This window comes from Microchirus variegatus (genome assembly GCF_963457635.1).
Source record: "Microchirus variegatus genome assembly, chromosome: 8".
Lineage (NCBI taxonomy): Eukaryota > Metazoa > Chordata > Actinopteri > Pleuronectiformes > Soleidae > Microchirus > Microchirus variegatus.
In genome coordinates this window covers 11,328,512-11,345,447 of record NC_139809.1, presented here as the reverse complement: position 1 = coordinate 11,345,447, position 16,936 = coordinate 11,328,512, and the positions used below count along the sequence as shown (strand labels likewise).

General features: G+C 40.4%; 1 protein-coding gene across 4 annotated transcripts in view; it reads left to right on the top strand.

The window, feature by feature from the left end:
- The window catches only part of LOC310930442 (A-kinase anchoring protein 13), a 29,341-nt gene that overhangs the window by 5,006 nt on the left and 7,399 nt on the right, over nt 1-16,936 (top strand). For 2 of the 4 annotated variants that reach the window (XM_083893424.1, XM_083893422.1), the window contains exons 3-30: nt 3,537-3,609; nt 3,749-3,852; nt 4,913-5,096; nt 5,403-5,571; nt 6,648-6,707; nt 7,176-7,235; nt 7,405-7,585; nt 8,123-8,237; nt 8,751-8,793; nt 9,552-9,663; nt 9,773-9,935; nt 10,061-10,128; nt 10,225-10,282; nt 10,383-10,557; nt 10,731-10,867; nt 10,958-11,104; nt 11,287-11,396; nt 11,922-12,068; nt 12,332-12,457; nt 12,569-12,686; nt 13,683-13,803; nt 14,199-14,329; nt 14,419-14,495; nt 14,588-14,654; nt 15,288-15,402; nt 15,644-15,726; nt 15,809-16,000; nt 16,103-16,258. In XM_083893424.1, the coding sequence (XP_083749550.1) occupies nt 3,537-3,609; nt 3,749-3,852; nt 4,913-5,096; nt 5,403-5,571; nt 6,648-6,707; nt 7,176-7,235; nt 7,405-7,585; nt 8,123-8,237; nt 8,751-8,793; nt 9,552-9,663; nt 9,773-9,935; nt 10,061-10,128; nt 10,225-10,282; nt 10,383-10,557; nt 10,731-10,867; nt 10,958-11,104; nt 11,287-11,396; nt 11,922-12,068; nt 12,332-12,457; nt 12,569-12,686; nt 13,683-13,803; nt 14,199-14,329; nt 14,419-14,495; nt 14,588-14,654; nt 15,288-15,402; nt 15,644-15,726; nt 15,809-16,000; nt 16,103-16,258 (3,292 nt within the window). The remainder of the gene's footprint in view (nt 1-3,536; nt 3,610-3,748; nt 3,853-4,912; nt 5,097-5,402; nt 5,572-6,647; nt 6,708-7,175; nt 7,236-7,404; nt 7,586-8,122; nt 8,238-8,750; nt 8,794-9,551; nt 9,664-9,772; nt 9,936-10,060; nt 10,129-10,224; nt 10,283-10,382; nt 10,558-10,730; nt 10,868-10,957; nt 11,105-11,286; nt 11,397-11,921; nt 12,069-12,331; nt 12,458-12,568; nt 12,687-13,682; nt 13,804-14,198; nt 14,330-14,418; nt 14,496-14,587; nt 14,655-15,287; nt 15,403-15,643; nt 15,727-15,808; nt 16,001-16,102; nt 16,259-16,936) is intronic. The other 2 variants (XM_083893423.1, XM_083893425.1) reach the window with 2 other exon arrangements.

Sequence of the window (16,936 nt, the reverse complement as noted above, 5' to 3'; positions counted from 1 at the left end):
TTTTCCGTCCGTCAATGCTGCCATCATACATTGCTGATTGGTTTGTCACCCGCTTGCTATGAACTGTGGGTAATTCCCTTAGACAACGTTGCAGAAATGTCCACTTGTGGGTGGGAAAAGTGGCCATAACATGCTCACAGTGGCGGTGACAGTGGGACAGACCGAAGTCCTCACACATTTACCATTCGTGTGTTAGAAAGTCTGGAGGCTGTAGAGCTGAAACAATGAATCGATTAATTTGAAGCTTTTTTCATTATTAAAACAAGATTTCTGATTATTTTAGCTTTTTAAATGTAAATATTTACTTTGTTTCTTTGCTCCACATAACAAAGAAATCATTAAAACTGAATCATTTTGGTTTGTGGACAAAACGAGACATCGTCATTTCCAGGTTTGACAAACACTGATCAACATTTTTTGACACATTCTGACATTTTATGGACCAAACGATTTATGGAGAAAGTAATCGACAGCGAAAATAACCGTTAGTTGCAGCTCTACGAGTCTGGGTCTTGGTCCTCACCAGAGAGACATAAAGGCTCACGTTTACTCACCTGCTCACTTTACATTGTCCTCGTGTGCCCTTTGCTGACCCCTTGTGGTCAATGCAGGTGTAAATACTTCCAGATGTCTGTCTGTCTGTGTCTGTTACAGCTGATGCTTTAGTTACATTTACACGTGAGTGCTTTGTTCCGTGGCTACAGAAGGGATAATTGCAAGTTGCATTAGGAAAGAACTGAAAGCTGACCGTCAGATGAGAACAGTCATTTCATGTATACATTTCATAATCGCTCCATCTCTAAAACTCTCCCTTTTCCTTATAAAAGTAGATGTAATACAGCAGCTTATATGAGCCCCTGTGAAAGTAGGTATAAAGCTGCAAAGCCTTGATGAGGTGCATTCTCTTCCTATCACTTGATTTACAGTATATCATGCTGCCTACTTCACCTTTTGAGAAGAAAATCAAAGGCTTTGGCAGAGAGTTGAGTCTTGTTCAAGATCTTTGGAACAAAGAAACTCAATGCTGCTTCTCCATCTCAAGATAAACCCATCCCAGATGACCTGACATGTCTGGATAGTTGAGACCAAAAAAATGCATTTAGGCCCTAAACCATTCGGTCGTATTGCGAAACAGATTCTGTGATACTGCCCTTATTGTTCCTGAGCTGCGAGGAAGCAAGTCGATAAGAGCGAGCTTGTTTGCAAAGTGAAGTGCAGATGTGATGGGTGGAGTGTCTGTGTGTGCAATGAGAGTGGGATGGAGGGAGTGGCTGCTGTGCTGAACAGATGTGGGCAGTGAAGCTCATTTTCCAGCCCCGAACTGCACTGGGAAGGAGCAGCAGATCGGCAGACTTTACTTGATTAAACACACCGTTCATGTGGATATACAGGGCTTGTTTTTGCTTCGATGTCGGGATTAGTGCTTGACCTTTCATCAGTTTGTGTCGATGGAACTTTTTTTTTTACAGCACAGTTCTCTCCAAAGTTAATCTGATTTGTTTCCCCTTCTATTTTTTTTTCACCCTTTTTTGGCGACGAGAAAAAAAACAGCAGCCCGCAGCTCTGTAAACTGCCAGTTGGACTTTTTTTTCCCCCTTCTTCTGGGAACGGAACCGTAGCCGATCAAATTATTGTTTTCCGTGACAGAATCGCAGTAAAGAGAGGCATGATACTGTGTAGATTTGAACCCACGGATTTGTTCATATGCTGACACGTCGATGCAGCATGTACGAGAGACACAGGCGGCGGTATAACTTCTTTGTCGGTGGAGAGACCACTGTAGATGTGGTGTTGATTAAGGTGGGTAGATGTTTGTGTGTTTACTCTTAAGGATCTTGTTAGGACCAGTCATCATTAAGAAGACAAAACATTGATGTTTTAGTTTGGTGCCTGTATGTTTTTAACACAGTAAATGTATGTTGATTAATCAGTAATTGGTCCATTTTTGCAGCAGGGCTGGGTCAACATGAGATATTGTCACACATCCAGATTTAATTTAACCTTTATTTAAAACTCGATAATCAATCGAGCGAGGCCCTCATTTTCCCCGCAGTGATGCTGAGCATGAACAGAGACATAACGCAAATGCCAACACAAAAACACAATCCTCAGAATCCTCAATTCAGCTCCACACAACCCCAAACGTTTACTTTTTAAAGACAGAAAATGTTAACCTCCTAGAAAATCTGACATTTCAGATGTCAGTATACAGTGGAATCCTCTCGGGTCTTCCTCCATGGAGTTCATTGTTGTTTTAAAGGGGACGTTGACCTTGTAGTTCAGCTCCTTGGCTGTCATCTGCATTATCCTCGTGTTCAGTCAGGGATTGCATTTTCTCCTGTGGCTATGTCCTGGGAGGTTGGCAACGGTGCCATGGACATTAGAATATTTACAACTGTAGTTACATGAATGTGAAGGTGCTTCAAGATGGTGTTTACCTTTATCTAAAGCCCCTTTTACACCTATGGTCCCAGCTCGCCTCGGCACGGCACGGTTTAGGTTGGTTTTCCACTACAAAATAGGACTACAGTTGTTTTCAGTTTAACTGAATCATTAGAATCAGTTAATTAAGACACAGTCACTGGACTGAAATACAGCAGCAGGGTTTGTGAAGGGGCTCGTGATCAGCAGTGCTGTCGCTAAATACACCAGACTCCTCTGTTAAATATTGAGATTTTAGACCTTTCCCTGGTATTTGTTGGAGATTAACCCACGTCTTTTTAACTGATCTATAGTTCGGGATTGTTTGGCTTGATTCTTGTGTCTAGTATCACCTCAGCTCGCTTGTAACCTCGCCAGACCGGTACTAAAAGAAGTACCAGGTACAAGGTACTGCCGCTAGTGGAAAAGCAAAATTGCCGTGCCGAGGCAAGCCGGTGGAAACGCGCCATATAAATGTCTTTTTTAGCTCCCCAGACAACAATATTCTTTGTGTCTTTGGTTGATATTCAGTGTGGTGCACACTGATATGAAACCACCGAGTGGCAAGTTTTGAAAGATGAATATAATGCATTGATTTATAATCCTTATTTATTGGTACCAACAAATCAGTCCAGTTGCATTAGGCCTGGTTCACCCCAGACGAGTGTTCATGATGTTGACATTCTACCGGGAATGATTACACAAAACTGGCTGAATCTGAATACATGAAAAACACAACATAAACATATATTTTTGTCATCTCGGTGAACAGAAATCCTGTAGCATTTTCTGTCAGAGGTGAATTTGGGGGGCGAATTCATAATCCTATGTGGGGGTGCGGGTGAAACGCCGCAGATACGAAGCCACTGCGTGGGCAAGACGCAGCACAGCCACGACACACATCCAGTGTGAACCAGGCGTGAGGATACATTTGTGAAATAAACAATAAATGGTTTATTTTTTGACACTTCTGCTGGTTCACTCGATCAAATAATCGCATACAGTACGTACCACAGTTTAGAAAAATGGTGACACTTTCACTTCAGTGTCCCTGTTTCATGCTCATCTAATGTTTCTCTAACCTCTTTTCAATTGTGTATTTGTTATTTTGTTAGATTGAGAGGAAGAGGGATGTTTTCTATCCTGTCCAACCCTGCCCTCAACAGAGTCCTACGGCAGCATACGCAGGTAAGACTGACGTGAATCTAAAATCAAAGATGAACAAATGCCATGTGACTACTTCCTGCTCAGTTTCTGAATTACCCTGATGTTTTGGCCTCTGTCCTCTCTCTCCCCACGTGTTGCTCTGCTCCTTATTTTCTTGCAGACATCCATCCAGACCGTGAACATAGTCCGCCTGTGTGTTTGTCGCACAGCGACAATGACCGGCAAAAAGGCAGCTCGAAGCTGGACGACGGCATCTTTAAAAGGGTACAAAACCTCCCTGTGACTCTCACACTCACCCACGTGCAGTGTGTATTGCAAATAAACATTGATTTTAAAGGGAAAGTGTTAGCAGTGCCAAGGTTTTAGCCACTGAACAAAAGGCTCTATTTATTAAAATTCACGCCCACTTCTGTTTATGAATAGTTTGCCATTCTTTTCCAACACACTTTAATTCTACATCTTAGCACAAAGGAGTGCTTAATTTCCTTTAACAATAGTGTGTTAATTTGTAACCTTCAATCGTCGCACATTCACATAATGCACATAATGCATTCTAACTTTAATCAAATGCCTCACCCCAAACCTTTAATCTAGACCTAATTCTTACCCTAACACTAAAACCAAGTCTTAACCCAAAAGCAGCATTTTTAATGTGTGACAGAATGTGTAGACCAGCCAATGACTTTTCTTCCTGTGGTTTATTAGCTCACAAAGCTGTATGTACAATTACATAAACACACACACACACACAAAAGGAGTTTGCAAGTGTGCCAGTATGTCATACGACCTCATTTTAAAATTCACTTCTAAACACACCTCTGCACATTTCTAAAATTAACCGGGATGGGAAAACCTGGTGAAAGGAGTGTTATGTAACCAACTTGGAAATAGTCTCCTGTATGCAGCTTTGAACTTTTCAACTTTTCAACTTTCTGGTGGAGGCACCAGAAAGTAAATGTAAAATCACTTCATTTTTTCCATGGACTTTGGTGTAGGACGTGTGTGTGGCTTTCAGAGCAAAACAAACTTCAGTTTGGAGTTGCAAACGGCAGCATAACCGTGAGATAAAGCAGCAAACATATTCTTAAGGTATCATAGGCTTAAGCAAGTGTAGGTTTGATGATCATGTTAGCCTTTTAAGTGGCTAAAATCTGTTTTTCCTGTGTCTGCCAATGTCTCCTCATACCACCACACTTTAAGAAACTATGCCATGAAGCACCATGAATGTTTGATACTGATTTAGTAGTGATATGGAGTAATACAAGAATCAAAATAAGAGTTTCTGTGCATTGACCAAAGTGTCTCATTTCCATTTCCTCTCTAGCCTGACCCTCCCCCCTGTGTTGAACGTGGCGGCCGAGGGTTGAGCATCACCGTCTCCTCTGCAGAGGATGCATTAAAGCTGGGAACCCCCAGTCCCAGTGAGGGGATTTGGTCGGTGGGTGCACCTCACTCAGTGGACATCCAGAGCTGCAGATTGTCCTGGCAGTCAGAAACTGAAGACCAAGGTAGACTGCATCATTAAAACGCCCTTATGAGTGATTGTCACTTATTGTGAGTCAGTCAGAGCACAAAGAAAACCACTTCTCTTAGTGTCTGTGAAAGTACACTTTAATGTGAGTCGTGTTTTTCCACACATACTCTCCTTTTCCAAACTTTTTTGCAACATATCTTCCCGTTCAGGATTAGTTTTGTAAGGATTCTAATCACGTTGCATATTCCGCAACTCTTTGGCCACTAAAGTGTTCCATACCTTCATTTTCAATGTTATTGGGGCGGAAAAAAAGACGATCATTCTTTGTTCTAAACCTTAGGAAGAGGCAAAGAGATGGGAGGAGGAGAAGAAGAGGAAAAAGACCAGCTGCCAGAAAACCCTGTTGCCTCTGCCATCTTGCGAGTCTCTATTCGATCCTTGCCTCCGTTTCGTCGTCATAGCTGGGAGCCAGTCAGGAACAACGCTGCTGCTGAAATCACACGACGCAGGTAAACAAGTTCTCCACCTCGTTTTTCTTTATTTAGCTTCAATTTAATTAATGCATTAATTTTTTTTTATCTTCATTTGAATGCCTGTGATTCCAGGACTTAATATTTGAGTGGTTTATCTATGTACAGTATACAGTATATACATATAAGTCTGTTTTTAGCTAGTTAGCCAAAATAGCTAACTAGCTAAAAAACTTGTTGCTAAAAAGCTTTTTTTTTTTTACTCAGTTTCTTATTTTATTACTTGGTTTTTCTATGTATTCTCTCACCTTTATTCGTAATTAATATCCATCTATATTTATTTATTTATTTATTTATTAGTTTATTTTAGCCCTGCCTCTGTAGATTCCTTTGCTAACGAGTGAAAGACCTCAGCTCCTTTTTTTGTGTTTTCTATTATTCAAAAATCTATTGCATTGTAAGTAAGTATAAATTATAGTTACAGAACATGTTACATTAATGTTTTGATGAATTGGTATGCCGCAATATTTTTTTTTAATCTATATTAAAAATTTTTTTAATTATTATTGTTATTATGTTATTAAGTATTAATATTTTGTATGCAGGCAGGAGTTCATGTGAAAAACAAGTTCACAGTCAAATAGATGAACACAAGAGTTAATTTACACTGAATTTGAATGTTTGAATACTAAACACAGATGTTGAGCAGTCACACATGTGCCTGCACTCTTGCTCCCCAAGAGGAGCATACATACATCTAGTAAATTCACTAGATTTACCTGACCAGTACTAGTCACTGCAACTAACAACTATTTTCGTAATCGTTTAATCTGTCGATAATTTTCTTTATTAATCGTTTGGTCCATAAAATGTCAGAAAATATTTAAAAAATGTTCATCAGTGTTTGTCAAACCAAGAAATTACGATGTTCTCAAATGTCTTGTTTTGTCCAAAAACCAAAATGATTCAGTTTTAATGATTTCTTTGTCATGTAGAGCAAAGAAACTAAGAAAAAAATCAGAAATCTTGTTTTAATCATGAAAAAAGCTTCAAACCGATTAATCGACTATCAAAATAGTTGACGATTAATTCCGTCCGCCTCTGTCTTCTTGCAGTTCTTTCAACAACCTGTTAGGAGAGTTGAAGAGACCCAAGCCCCCTCTCCACAGGAGAAGGTACACTTTTCACTCATCGCCTGCTTCACCCTCACACTCTTCACATTCTTCACCTCTTCTTACAGTCGTGGATTGACAGTTGGGATGGTTTTCTGAAGTGTGCTTGTATTGTCCTGGGATGTATTCAGTGGCGACAGTGCTGGTATGTGCTCTGCTTGTGTGCCGCAAGCAAGTACTCAAGGAAAACAGATTTCAGCCACTAAGCAAACAAAAAGCTCACCAAATAAACTCTACAGCCACTTAAGTCTACAATATAGTATGAGTATAGTCACTGCTTAATCCGACAGTCATTTCTGACTCTACACTTCAAAAAAACCTGAACTCAACCCTCTGTACACTTCTCAGCCATCTGAGCTGCTGGTGACATCATCATCATCATCATCCGTCTCATTAATCCCTTGTCAAACATCTAATTATGTCTTTGTTTCATCGGCCATTACCATCCATCCTGCTTGCGACTTTCTCTAGTGTAAGCTGGTGTCCAGCCAACCTCCAGCATCCTCATCAGGAGCAAACAGAAAACAGAAGGTAACGTCCAATGGGCAATAACAATACGCTGCTTCCACCTCTCGCTGAATGGAATCTGTCCTTCCATGACCACACATCATCAACTCTAACACCAACATGTTCAAAAATGTACATAAAAAAACACCATAGTCAACCCCCTCTACAGTATTTGTTGTGCTTCTACACACAGCTACAGTTTGGAGGGACTGGAGGTGCAGAGACCAGGGCTCCAGACTCTGTGTCCCAGGCTGAGTGATCAGGAAGAGAGGACAGCAGGGAGGAGTTTACACTTGGACAGCCATGAGAGAGGCTCGCTTGTCTCTCTCACCGAGGAGGAACAGGAGGGAGACGGCAGCAGCATTGATAGCCAGGTGTGTGTGTGTGAGAGAGGGTGTTGCTGTATTTATGTCACATGACGTTCTGTCATTGAACTTTTGAAGTTACTTAGAACTCAACGTGGATGTGTTTTAAGATAAGATAAGATAGTCCTTTATTTGTCCTGGGGAGTGGGGAAATTTACATACAGTTACAGCAGCAAAGACAGTAAAGATGAAGGTAATAACTAATGAATGTTTATATATGTGCATATAAATATATATATATATATGTGCATGTATATATATGTGTGTATATATATTTATACACATATATACATATATATATATATACACATACATATGTACATATTCGTATTATTAGTGTTTAAAGAGCTGGCGATGAGACTCAACAACCAGCTATGTGTCTGTTCTTTTCATTTTGCAACCCTGTCGACTACAGCTGTAAGTGTCAACATATTAATTCAAATGTATATAGTAAAACAAAGTCATATTATGGAGTATTGGTAGATTGTTGTCAATAACAGACTGGTGCTCCTTTAACTATTATTTTTGTCCCCGTGTGCTTTTAAGACATCACATCCGGTTCTGTCAGCGACAACCAGCTGTCCTGCTATGTTCCATCAAAATCACCAACATCTCACCAAATCCATTTCCATGGTTCCCATCAGTCACTATGATGTTGAGGGTGAGTTCTGCATTTTTCAGTCATTAACCTTTGTTTTTTCTTTCTTCTCATTGTTCCCCTGTACTCTTTTTCTTACTTTTTTCATGGCATCTATACCACGTCGTGAAAGGATATCATCATCAAAGGGATGAATCGTCTCGTCTTTTAGTTTCGCTTCTTTTCCCATGGCTGTCATTTAATTCTACCTGGAGCTACAGAAAGAAAATATTCTGCTTAATTTTCTACCTGAACCCTTCAACTGTTTTAATCTGATCTTAATTCAAAAGATCACAAGGATTACAGGCTGATTTCCTTTGAATGTTGAAGGAAAGTCCATGTATGTGTGAACCTGGCATATCTTAGCAGAATTAGTTTGGCGTCATTCACCCCACTTCTTGCTTCACACTTCATTTAAGTAGTTGTCACATAGTAAATTAAACTTTCGAAGTTTGACGGCGTATGAGATAGAAACAGCATGGCCTCATAGCACCTGTGTTGGCCTGATATGATGATTGTTCTCTTTACTTCCTGTAGAGAGCAGTCCATTCTCCAGCGCTTCCGGCTCAGTGGACTACAGGTACTTGTTCACTTCATATGTAATCTGAAGCATGGCACTGTTTGTTTGGTTTTAATTTATATATATATATATATATATAATATATATATACACACACTACCGTTCAAAAGTATAGGGTCACCTATACAATTTTTTTGTGTTTTCCGTTAAAAGTCACACTTCTATTTGTCAAAAGAGTTGCAAAATGAATAGAAAATATAGTCAAGACATTGACAAGATGAGAAATAATGATATTTATTCCAAATAATAAGTTTGCGTTCGTCGAAGAACCAGCAAAACTGTTTTCAGCTGTGCTAACATCATTGCATGAGGGTTTTCAAGGGTTTTCTAATCATCCAATAGCCTTCTAACGTCATTAGCAAACACAATGTACCATTAGAACACTAGAAATGGTTGCTGGAAAAAGGTCTCTGTACACCTATGTACATATTCCATTAAAAACCAGACGTTTGCAGCTAGAAGTCGTTTACCACATTAACATTGTATAGAGTGTATTTCTGATTCATTTAATGTTTCATTGAGAAAAAAAGAGCTTTTCCTTCAAAAATAAGGACAATTCTAAGTGAGCCCAAACTTTTGAACGTTAGTGTATAAGCTTTCTCAGCCTTTGATGTATGCAGTGCAAAGCAAGCCAGAGCAACAGCATGAGGCCATTCCATTCGAAGTGAATGGACATGAATATTGATTTAATTTGGTCTAGCCCAATATAATAATTAGCTCACTGGCTTCATTTTTAGCTCTGTGGTTTTTTTGGTCAGTATTACAGAGGAGGATCCGGGTCCTCTGCGGAGCGACACCGAGGGAAAAGGAGGACCTAAGATCAGGCGCACGTTCAGCTACATTCGTAGTAAGATGATCAAGAAAGGCAAGGTGAGAACCTCTGCGCCAAGTTGAAGCATGAAGTTTTTACTGCTATGTGATTATTTGAGGATATGTTATTTGTCATGACTTCTATCTGTTTCTCTCTGATGTCTTTCAGGACAAAGAAAAGGAGAGAAGAGGTGAGAAGGAACAAGAGAGTAAAGAGAGAGAAAAGAAGAGTGCGACTGGTCATCTCTTTGTCCCAGTCAGTCCTCCTCTTTCCACAGCCTGTCAGCACTGCACCAAACCCCTGCACAATAAGGACACTTTTCATTGCAACAGTACGTCTTCTCCTTTCTTTTATTTATTTATTTTTTATTTAAAGGCTTCCTTTCTGTGGCCGAAGTCACAGCGACTCATTGGACACATGAGACAAGTAATGACCGCTGTTGTTTGTTGTTTGCAGACTGTGGACTTCATGTCCATAAAAGCTGCAGAGAGAGTGTGCCTGTCTGTGCAAAAAGCAAAGCAAAGGTACGTCTGTGACTTACACAGAGGAATAAAGACTGTCTGATTAAAAGAACAATGAATTAATTGAATAATTACAACAACTCCTGTGTTTGTCTTCAGCAGCAGTCGCAGGTGCCAGAAGTTTCTCCTGGGTCAGCTGGTAACGGGAGGAGTAAATGTAAGGAACCATGTACATGACGTAGATATAACTCTTTGGTGTACAAAGCAATACTCCCTGTAGAGAAAGTCCTTCGTTTGACTCTGATCTTTCCGTTTAGCTACGTCTTCGGCGTCCTCGATATCGTCCTCGTCCTCCTCCTCGTCACGTGAACGCTGGTCCACAGCGACCTCCCCCGATGACCAGATTGCTCTGATGTTTCCACGAAGACACCCCAGCATCTTCAACCCACACACTAACCTGTCCAAGAGCATTTCCACCAGCAACATAGCAGGGTTAGTAAGACTTCATGACTGTTTGGTCATGATAGCATTGCTAAAATACACAGTGCTCTACAGTCAACTGTAATCTAAAACGCTTTGAGCCATCGCTAAGACTAGGAAAGATGCTGTTATTGTTTTTATCTTGGACGGAAAGCCTTTTAATGTTCATGTTTTGCCTTCTGTAGGTTAGATGACGTTCCACTGAAAGGCCTGAAGTTTTTATCTCAGTCCACCGAAGCTCTACATCCAGGGAATAAAGTCAATGCCTCAACTGAGTCTCTCCCTGATGAAGGTTGTCCCATCACACATGTGCACACAAACGGTAAGTCAAGTTTTTTTTTTTTTTTTAACCATGTTAATCAATGCCACTCATCTAACAGCTCCCTATTTATTTATGTGTGTGTGTGTGAAGACACTGAGGTGGTAGACAACCAGCTGATGGAAGAGTTCGAGTGGGACGTGAAAGATCTGGAAGCTGATTCTTGGAGCAGCACGGTGGATAAGAAGTTCTTGAAAACGTTAAAGAAAGACGAAATCAAGAGACAGGATGTCATCTATGGTAAAAAATATGCTCCGAGTGACTCATTCTAGTCATTTTAGTGACTGTAAAAGCTCTATGGATGTTGTGGAGGAGGAGGACATGAGGGACAGTTGGTGTAACAGAATGATCCGCTGTGGCGACAGAAGAAGAAGGTGATGTAAAAGCTACTGTCATGACATAATGGTGTTTTCTCTCCACAGAATTGTACCAGACAGAGTTCCACCATGTGAGGACACTGAAAATCATGTCTGAAGTCTACTCTAAAGGCCTTCAGAAGGAGGTTCAACTGGAGACTGATACTCTGGACAAGGTGAATCATGATGGCTGATAAAAAGAAACCTATATTTCGAAATTCAGAAATGTCTGACCGTCTTTTACAAAGATACAAAATACAAATACAGCTAATAAATTCCACAAACTTATTTCTGGCAGAGTGTTTCACCTGTTAGCTCTGTATATGATGGAGGAACTTTGTACTTTCACGTCCAATCCAATGTGACATAATGTGGGTCATATTTAACTCCAATTTAAGATTATTTCTCTATTCTCTGAGTTTGCTGCTGTTGTCACCTTCCTTCTTTATCCGCTGCAGCTCCCAAGCAACTAGCAGAGGAGCTGCAACTTGAAAATGAGCAAGAAACATGCTGAAACAGGAAAATCTGTTAAAATATGTTAAAATACTCCATAAAGTAATAATGAAACTGATTTAGTCAGCCCTTTACCATACTTTTACATGCATATAATACATTCTCCTTCACAGTCTTTCATCTGCTGGAAATTCCTGTATGTTTTTATACATATTGAATTAAAATCTTTTTGATTCTTTTTTTTCTAGATTTTTCCCGTTTTGGACGACTTGCTGCACGTACACACGGAGTTCCTCAACAAACTTCTGGACACGAAGAGAGCTTCGCCGGGACGTCACGGACAAAATAGCAATGCGGTCTTGATCTGCCACATTGGGGACATCCTGGTCAATCAGGTGATCAGAAGATGGAGACAAAACATCAGTTGTATTTTGTGCTGTCAACTGTAACTGTATTGTTGTTATTATTATTACAACAGGGTTCATTTTCATGTCCATTTAGACCAGTATTGCTGATATTCTGGGGATTTCTTTGTAGAGACATTCACTAGTTAGCTGCAGTTAAACAAATGACATTTGCAAACGTAGTTTCTCTATTCTCTATTAACAGCCTGTGAATCAGCATGTTCTTCATATTTAATTGTTGTTTTCACATTCAGTTTTCAGACAGCAGTGCCAATCGTATGAAAAAAGCCTACGGAAGGTTCTGCAGTCGACACCATGAAGCAGTCAATCTCTACAAAGACCTGCACGTTAAAGACAAACGCTTCCAGGCTTTCATTAAGGTCAGCTCTTCAGTGTGTTCAACGTTGTGACTGAATCCAATTGTGGTTATCTTTCTCCATGTAAAGTAAAACTAAGTTCACCTTAGCGTGTCTTTGTCTCTGTGTTTGTAGAAGATGATGAGCAGCAGCATTGTGCGGAGGCTCAGTATTCCAGAGTGCATTTTGTTGGTCACGCAGAGGATCACCAAATATCCTGTTCTGATCCAGAGGATTCTCCAGCACACTAATGGTGAGGTCCGAAACATGCCCTTAAAGTCTCTCCACTGTCCTACGGCGAAATTCATTTTACTTACTGGATGATCAGTTCAGATTATGAAAATAGACCACCAAAAGCTTATTTCAAACCGACGTAGGCAGGGGTTTTTGGGCATTATTGATTGATAATAACATTTCAAGTTAATGCAAATCAAGTGATTGGAGAGGGAAAAAACACTTCTGCAGCCCCTCTAGAGCCCTGTTGAAATCTGGCACATGACGGCATTTAACCCTTCTGTTGCCAATCCTGTCGACCATTTGTGATATCTAGAAAAATCCAAAACTATGGAAAGTATGGACTGGCGATCTGTCCAGGTTGTGACCCCGCCTTTCGCCCTTTGTCAGCTGAGATTGGCTTAGCACCCCGCGCGACCCTCATGTGGAGGATAAAGCGGTAGAAGACCAAATGGATGGATACTGGAAAAGCAGAGAAATCGAGATTTGCGTCCATATACTTGTCATTATGTCGAGATTCACCAGCATGTCAGCCTCTCAGTACTGCAAGTCCTAAACAGTTGAGTAACTGACAGATATCAAAAGTGAGTTATCTTGGAAAAAGGGGCAGGAAGCAATCACACATTGAACCTTTTTTGACAATTCTACAGCCATAAAATCAATAAATCCAAGCAGCCTGATTATCTTGATGGTCATAAGAGAGGGTTAAAAGTGAACGGATGCTCTTATTGGTTGCGCAGCTATTTTAACATCGTTGACACCTACTTTTGGTGCAAATCAATCTGAAAGACTTAAAAAAAAAAGGGGGGGGGGGGGTCAGATAATGAATAAGTGAAAATACACTATTCAAAATAATTATTTTTATTTTAATGACCTGGAAATGAAATTCATAACAGTCAAATATTTTCACACGATCCTGCAAAGGTTTAAATGTTGAATGTTGCTGCGCTAACTCTCTGGGTTTGAGTTAGAGGGGAGTTAGACATTTTCATGTGGAAACTTTGTGCTCTTACAGATTCCGATGCAGATCACAACGACGTGTGTGAATCGCTGCGCTGTGTGAAGGAGCTCATCTCAGCTGTGGACAGTAAAGTGAACGAACACGATAAGAAGCGCAGGCTGAGAGAGGTCCACAGGTATGCTCACTGTCTGTACACTGTGTCTTATTAAGACTGAACCCATCACTTTTGTTATGTTGTAACCTTGTGCTAAGATGCATAATAAAGCTCTTTTTTTTTTCTGTCAATCGACAAACCAAAAACATTCTAAAATGACTGATGAAAGTAAATTCACTGTGATTCCTAACCCTTCAACAAGGTCAACCAGTTACCAAAAGAGTCATGATCTAGAACCGATTGTTAGTCTTAGAATAATGTAGTTAATTTTAATTTGATATAAGTTGGTTAGTTAGTTTGTTTCAGGTATACAGGTATACGTGGTTGTTATGTTGACAGAAAAGAAAGGGAATCTTTGCTTCTGGAACTCTTCTCCGTACCTTGATGTGTAAACCTGAGGTGTCTGTGTTTTCCAGTCGCACTGACAGTAAGTCCATCATGAGGATGAAGAGTGGTCAGATGTTTGCTAAAGAGGACCTGATCAGAGGGAGGAAGCTGCTGCACGACGGAGCCGTGCAGCTGAAAAACTCAGCTGGACGACTCAAAGGTCCGTCGTCGTCGTTATGGTCTTAACACAAACGGAGTCGTTGATGTGCAAATCTGTTTTTTATTCATCTCGTTTTCTCTGTGTTGCAGATGTCCATGCCATGCTGCTCTCTGATGTGTTAGTCTTTCTTCAGGAGAAGGACCAGAAATATGTCTTTGCTTCTTTGGTCAGTGGTGCAGTATATTGTGCAGTGTCATAGAAATACACATTGTATGCTCAGTCTGTCCTCACACTGACATGAACCTCTCTCTCCCCCAGGACCAGCGCTCTACAGTCATCTCCTTACAGAACCTGATTGTTAGAGAAGTGGCTAACGAAGAGCGAGGTTAGCTGTTGATTTTTTTGGATTCATTCTTTTTCTATGCACAAATTTCTGGCTGTTATGTATGGAAAGACTTGTATTGCACAATATGTTACATTTTTACTCAGTTTATATAGTTTTTTCTAAAGTTATTTACAGTATTTCATTGTTCTTTACATTTAGATTTTCACATACTTTATTTATCTTTCCGTTCCTACAACAATATAAAGGGAAAGTTTGAATTTTCTGGCATATTTACGAATGGTAATTAATCGTGATTAATCCACAGCTACCCTGTGATTAATCTGTTTAAAAATGTAAATCATTTGACAGCCCTAGTTTTCATTCATTTATTATTTTCTGAAAATGAAGAATGAAGAATTAGTACCGCCATGTTTGACAATATCCTAAAATGGAGAAATCAAACACTGGCTCTCGAGAAGAATTTTCATGACGTATGCTACTTGAAGGCCATTTCAATTAGTTATTTCTCGAGCATGAGGCAAAAGGTAGTCCCCTATATAGCACAGTCCTCTACACCGGTTCTTTAAACTTGAACGAGCTCATTATCGTTATTTTTTTAAGCTGAATTTTCACACCATCTGCGATGAATGCAGATGATGCGCTAACCTGAATTTTAACGTTTGTGCCCTGCAGGTCTCTTTCTGATCACAGCTGGTACAGACAGACCAGAGATGGTGGAGGTGTTAGCCAGCAGCAAGGAGGAACGCAACATATGGATGGCCATCATACAGGATGCAATGCACTGCATGTGAGGATGACACACACACAAACGATGACCCTTTGACGATTTGATTGATTTTTATCTGTGTTTTTTGGGGTTTGCCTGACCTAAAAAAGATAAATGTCTAATAGTTCAATATTCTAACCCTACTTAACACTGGAAAAAGCTCAGCTGAAGCCCTGACATGGATTACTGCATAGAGAAAGGACTTAAGTGATACGTGAAGGTCACAGTGGGTGTGTATTTGTTTGTTTGTGTGTGTGGACAGGGAGAAAGACGATGACGACGGAGTTCCCAGTGAGACGGAGGAAGACAGGAAGCAGCAGGAGAACAGAGCAAAGGAGATCCGAGGTAACTGTCAACAATAATCGTGTCGTCGAAGGCTGTTGCGTTGGGAACATGGGAATCAGGAATCCTTTTGTTTTTATTCCAGAGCTTCTGCGAAGGAAAGATGAGCAGATCGTCTCTTTACTGGAAGAAAAGGTCCTCATTTTCAGAGATCTGAGCACCTGTCATCCTGCACCAGAGGACACAAACCCACCAGTCCGACAGCGAATGTTATTCAGGGCCACACCTGATTACGTCACAAAGGGGGAGCCAATCATAAAGGATGCCTTGACAGAACGTGAGCAGGGCTTGTGTTGTATTTTGTGTGTTTTGGGGGGTTTGTGGAACTGTCTGGAGTGAAACGTTAAAGCTGCGTATGCTTCTGTCCTTTGGCCTCCAGTGGAAAACCTGCGTGATTTGGTCAACACTGGTGCCAGTGGAGCAGGTTGCAGTGTTCCACCTGGTCTGACAGGGGGCGGTGTGGGACCAGTCTGTCTGCCTCGGAGAGCTGAGACATTTGGAGGCTTTGACAGTCATCAGATGAACAGCAGCAAAAGTAAGACACAGTACTTAATAGTACAGGATTGTGGGTTGTTTTGGTAAAGAGTTTTAGTGATGCTTTCAAATTGCTATGTCAGCAGGGTAAAATAGTATTATCCTTGCTTTTCAGTTTCCTCTGACACATTAATACCAGTGGTGATTGATCACCTAAATAACCTTTAAAGGGATAGTTCACATTATTTTTTGAGTGGGGTTTTATGAGGAGTTTACACCCCTCATAAAATCCATCTCAGCTGTATTGTATATACTGTCTTGCAAAATGCGAAAACTGTTCACTCCTTGTTTGTTGAGAAACAATTGTTTTGTTGGTGTATTGCAGCCTTGTTTGCGAAGTGTGTTTTGCTTGGTGTTTGAAATCCTTCTTTTTAGAATTTACTTAAGCCACAAACAGTGAATCAACAATGTTTTTCTTGTAAGGGGCTCATGTGGTGGTTAAAATAAATACATAAATAAAATAGATAGAGAAAGGTCAGAGGCCAGGAATACAGGCAGTAGGATACAAGATAGGGGGTTACAATAGTGGCACTGGGCTGAATATGTAAGGACAGGAGTGCAGGATGTAAGATAAGATAAACGTTGACTGAGTTTTGAGTGATTATGTCCTGTGCCGATGGAGGTAAGGTAGGGACATCTGGGGACAAGATGATCCACCATCTGATTGTAAACACACCCA